The 6,333-nt window shown below is 19.1% G+C and overlaps 1 protein-coding gene across 1 annotated transcript; it reads left to right on the top strand.

Annotated features, from left to right (window-relative positions):
* LOC122717606 lies at positions 1–4,659 on the top strand. Its single transcript, XM_043941831.1, has 8 exons — positions 1–141; positions 1,214–1,333; positions 1,413–1,530; positions 1,829–2,090; positions 2,882–3,002; positions 4,194–4,339; positions 4,412–4,544; positions 4,609–4,659. Exons 1-8 carry the CDS (start codon positions 1–3, stop codon positions 4,657–4,659), a joined length of 1,092 nt encoding a protein of 363 aa, XP_043797766.1.
* The last annotated feature ends 1,674 nt before the right edge of the window (positions 4,660–6,333 follow it).

Raw genomic sequence — 6,333 nt, 5'->3', positions numbered from 1 at the left:
ATGGACGTATTCGATAAATACTATTGTACGTATCGTACAATGATGAAAATTGTAGGATTGTGGCCGTATAATAATTCAATATATGTATGGATTCAGAGATTATTGTTACTGATATTTCTTCTTGGTAATATAATATTTCAGGTAACAAAAAATTATGATTTTTCTTTGTAAAATTTCATTATATTTCTAGTTAATTTATAATTTAGTAAAATATTATATAGTAATAAAATATAGTAAAATATTATTTATTTATTATAGCATATTTATTATAGCATTTCTTCTTCGAAATAAAAATATATATTTATTATTACATTTTGTTTACATATATACATATTATATTTATATATATTATATTTATTTATTTTTTTAATGTATTTCTTATATTTTTTTGTGTTATAATAATATGTTGATATCTATATTATATTATACATTTTAATTTAAACAATAAATAAATATTTTATAATATGATAATAATGCAAATAAATATATTTCTATAATAAATAAATATATTTTTATTTTGTATTTATATATAATACAAGTTATTATAATTTTAAATATACAGGGTCCGATTGAATAACATATATATATTACTACGGAATAATATTACTATTAATATTATTCTAAGAATATAATTAATTTTTGAGAAAAATGAATTTTAAAATTTATTGATTATGTAATTTCTGGATCTACATATGTTTAACAATTTTTTTAGTAAAATTTAGAACTTAAACAATAAAATTTTCTTTTATATTTTTTTGCATATTTTTTGCATATATAGAATGATTTTCTTTCATAATTTATTTATAATCGGAAATAAGTCAATTTTACTTTAATAAATTTCACTATAAAAAATTAAATTTGAAAATTTCATTTAAAAAATATTGAAATATAATTTCCTGAAAAACGAAGCCTCAAATTTTAATCTATTTTTTTTTTTTTTTTTTTTACTTTTTTATTCGGCTAGATTATATATATATAAAAAACACTAGAATTAAATTTTACATTTTTATTTTTATATCTATATTTTCTGGTTTTATATGTGGCTTATTTTTATTCTAAAGTAAATTGTAACAAATTTTGAAACATCTATTAAATAATGATAGTGATAATATATTTAAAAATAATGTAGTTTATTCAAAAATATCGTATCATTAATAAGAAAATTTAGATATTTAAATGTAATATTTGATTCATAAGCAGAATTTACTTTTAGCTTGTGTCACTATTAAGTTCTGAAATTATGTTACGAAACTATATTTTAATATTGTCTACGACTTTTCCACTTATTATAATTTTGTTAAGATATATAAGCTTCATAGTATTTTTTCCTATGGTAAGTAAAAATTAAAATTATTTTTAATTGATCTTCATGAAAAAATATTTTTATATTTTTATATGTTATTTTGATATAGATAAAACTTTTATTTCATCATATGCGTATGGAAGAAAATATAGTACAAGATTCCACAGAAATAGAAATACGAAAAAAATATATCAACGATTCCTGTCATATAATCAATATTTTTATCTGTAAGAAATATATTAATTTCTTTGNTAAATTATAATATTACTGTTATCGCAACCATTATTCCAAAATATTCCAAAATAATTATATATCTATTATTTATATTATACTTAAGTTTTTATCCTTATTATATATTTATATCCTTCTTATATATATAATTATATATAATAATATATAATATACAATATGTATAATCTCTTTACTTTTATTTTATTTTTTGTAAAATTGTTTTTTTTGTATTACGAATGATTTTTTTTATTTAAATTTATTTAAACAACATCTAAATAATATTTTAAATTTTAGGGATGATTTATGGAACTGCTACACTTTCTAGTATATTTATATTGTATCCTATGACATTAGATTTCATAATGCCTTTAAACAAATCTCATATACGTATCATTCATTACGTTACAATATTTTCTTACAATCGAATCATATATTTTGATATTCTAAGCTTGAATTTTATGTTTGCTGGAATATTTGGATCATTATCTATAACATGTACGGAATCGATATTTGGACTTTACAGTTTTCACACAAGTATATTGTTTAAAATTATTAGGTAAGTAAACTTATCATATTCCTCTCATGATATTCATTACGTAATTAACAATTAACAAATATATTTACAATTATTATAATATGAATTATAATATTCATTATATTACAATTGAGGTGCGATTGTATAAATTTATGATAATTATTATTTAAATTATATTTTTCTTACTCTTTATATAGGACATTATTACTTATATATGAGATAACACACATTAATATATATATCGGTTACATCGGTTTCATCAAGATCGATTGTGAGATTATTTCATACAACTTTTTTTTTGCATAAATTTTTATTTCAATCTTGTTATTCGTTAAAGAAATATACGATTTTTTATTAATAATTTGTTTAAAATGTCGATACGAAAATTTTCATAAAAAAATAAATTGCTTGAACTAACATCAGAAGTCACTATTTAAGCTTTATCGATCAATAGTTGCGATTTTGGGATTTTTGAAATGTATAATTCAATTGAATGTAATAAATATAATTTTTATTTGATATATTTTTATTAAATGCTTAAGTAAAAATTGAAAAGAAAATTCTTCAATATTTTCTTCAATGAATTAAAATTTTTGCAAATTTTTTTTATTATCATCTAAATTAATTCCCCCAACTTTTTAAAAAAAACTTTATTAAATCACATTTAAAAAAAAATTAAAAAAGTTTAAACAATGTATTAATACCTTACTACTTTTTTTATCTGTAGACTATAGCATTGGACAGAATAAATTTAATTGATGAATTATAAAATTTTTAAATAATGTTTATTTACAAGTGTTTCACGTTTTTAGTTATCGAATACAAAAAATTGTTATGTATTTGACTATATTTAATCTCTCATCGAAACAAATTGATACGAAACTCACAGAGCTTTATCGCGTAGTGGATATTCATAATCAAGCTATCAAGTTGGTAAATTAAAATATGATTACATCATTATATCATTTCACAAATGTTTATATTAATATTTTATTTTCGAATTTCATGTTATAATGGAAGACTTATCGATATCATAATAAATAATTCGGGAATACAGTTTATGCTATCTTCTCTTTTGTGCGTGATTTCAATGGCGATAAATCTATATCGAGTAAGTACTTTTTTTTATTACGTGATAATAATAAACGAATTTACAAATGTTAAAAATTTCACATAATATGCATAATATAGATATCTTATTTTAATTTGTCCACATAATTATCTTCTGAACTATGCATTTCAAAGAAATATTTTATATGAAATCTGTTATGTTTTTAAGGAGACATAGTGGCCACTAAATTTGTCTACGTGAAGATTTTTTCGAGATTTCGGTGTAATCTTATTTTTTTATATAAAATTATATATTTTTATTCACTGAAAATTGCAGCTAATTTCGAGATGAATACATTGAACTAAGTATAGTTTCTGAAAATCATTCAATATCATTCATCCATTTAAAGCTCTTTAATATTATTCTCATATATTTTTAGAAAAGGTTTTGCATATTGATTCAATGATTTATTTTGTTTTTGACAACTGTGTTCTTAAAAATATCACAAATAATTTGATAGATTCTTTATATAATTTAGCGAATTTTTATATCAGAAGTATTCGATTTTTCTTAAAATCATATAATTCATCATGTTAATGATTTATTTCGGTAATGAAAAAAATTTTCTAGCTATATATACAACAAAATTTAAGCAATTTTTAATTGATTTCGAATAATTTTCAAAAACCGGCAAAAGTAGATCAATGAATTTGTAGTTAGAAATAAATTCTGGCTAAAAAAGGACATTTATTATATAGTCATTTAAAGAATCAAAAATTCTGATCTTAAAACCTTCTGATCTTAAAAACACTTCTACCTAGACAAATCTAGTGATCATCATAAGATCGCTTCTTGAATTACAACACATTTTATGAAATATTTCTTTTTAATAATGCATAATTAGAAGATAATTGCATTTTAATGAATGTACTAGTCTTGTATATGACATTCATGAATTTTTTTTATTTATTATGAAAGAAAATTTTCGAATTATGATAAATGTATAACCAATTGAAAAATAGATATCTTCAGTTCATTGATATATTTATTTATTTTTTTTTTAATATTTACAGCTTGTAAATGCGATTATTGCTAAGAAGGATCAATTAGAAATTTTTATTTCTTCTGTGTTTTTAATAATACAATTGATGATTATCTTTTTATATAATTATAGTAATCAAATACTTATAAACAATAGTCAGGAATTGTTTGATGAATTGTGAGTTTAAATTTATTATTCGTGAAGATAATTGCATTAACAATAAAAAAAATATTACTATTTGTTAGATAGATATATTTCTGTATGGTATTTTGTACCGTTAAAAGTACAAAAAATTTTATTGCTGATCATGATACGTAGCACAACAGCATGTATGTTTCATATCTTAGGCGTGTTCATTCCATGCTATATAGGATTTTCAAAGGTAATTTATTTAAATAATTATATGATCATTTTAATTCAAATTAATAAAAATTGCTGTATTTCAGATATTAAATACATCGTTTTCATATTTTACTATGATATATTCAATACAATAGAATCAATGGTTTCATGTTAAACATATTGGTATAGAAATAAACAATTGCTATTGCTCTATACTTTGTCTTAATATTTGTTCCTTACTTTGTTTGCTTTTCTTATTAAAATTTGCTCGATTTAATATTTTATTAATATTTTCTCAAATTGTCAATTAATTTATATTATTTGTTGATTATTTTGGCATTATTGTAATTAATCTAGAATAATTGCAATATTTATTCTATTCATTTTTTAATCTAGAGAGAAAATAAACATTTTGATATTGTTCTTAAACATTTGTATCAAATTAATTGTATCATATTTATTTTATAGCATTAAATTAATTTTAATATATTGATAGTATACTACTGAAGACTAAATAATAACTAAAAACAAATATAAACAAATGTAATAATAACAAGGAGAAAAGAAATCATTATAACATTATAATATACCAGTTTTTCAAATTCTATTGATTTTTCTTTTATTTCTTCCTCAGTTCTTAAAATAATGTATTTACATTCAATAGTATATTATTGTAATTTTTAGACAAATAGCGGCAAATTTTATATGAATTTATTAATTTGAATTTATTTCACAAAATAAATTAGTATATAATTAATTCAATATTTTAGAATGAATTTGTGTCTTATAATATTTACTGGAAAAAAAAATAGTATGTTTAAAACTTTGACAAAATTCATACTTATAACGATTATTTTAATATTAATTTTATTCTTTAATTACCATTTTTTGTTGGCTTATTTTTATACATCGTTTAATTAGAATATTGAAATTGTATAAATATTTATATAAATGCAATCATTACAAGTAAATTTGTCGCATAGAAAAGAAACACATTTATTTCTATCACTGTTATTGCATTTCAATTTCTTCAATTCTTTTTTTTATATCGTTAAAATATCTATTTTTTATATTTCTTCCTTAAAAAACGTGAAAATTCTATATATCATTTTGATAATATACACGTGTTTTTTTCATAATTTTTGCAAAGATTATCTTCTAAAGAAACATTATAGCAAACCCTAGAATTGATTTTTGACTACTATTATTTAATTATTTAATGAATTATTTAATGAATAATTATTTAATGGATAAAATATGCCAGTAATGAAAATATACAATGAGTATGTTGCAGATGATATTCATAGTATGTATTCGAGAAAGATCATTACAAACATTATCATGTCCATATTGTCAATATTTGATAAATTTGATGATAATAAATTCATAATTATATTGACAATATTCTTCATAATTTTTCATTTTTTTTCATGATTTATTATTGTCATATTTTACTATTATTATGACAGTATTATGAAAATTGTAAAATTGATTTATATGTATAATAAGATATTGATATATTATATAGATACTTTTGAAAATTCTTGAAATTTTCAAAAAAAAAAAATTATGAATCAAATAAAAATATTAATTGAAGTTTATTAATTGAGTTATAAACAATTAATTTTTAAATAATGAGAAAGAGAAAAAAATTAAATGATGTTTATTCTATTTCGTTTCTCATTTCAATTACAAATTTAAATTAACTTATTAAATTTATATTTTTATACTTATATTTTTGTATTGCAACTTATATTTTTTTATTGCAATTTTTATGTTTATTTTAATGTTTAGAATCGAACTTCTAAGATGTTTCACGAATTAATATT

The sequence above is a fragment of the Apis laboriosa genome, unplaced genomic scaffold (assembly GCF_014066325.1).
Source record: "Apis laboriosa isolate Shangri-la unplaced genomic scaffold, ASM1406632v1 scaffold53_cov140, whole genome shotgun sequence".
NCBI lineage: Eukaryota > Metazoa > Arthropoda > Insecta > Hymenoptera > Apidae > Apis > Apis laboriosa.
Note: the sequence above shows the minus strand (reverse complement) of the source record. Positions and strands in the feature narration are given on the sequence as shown.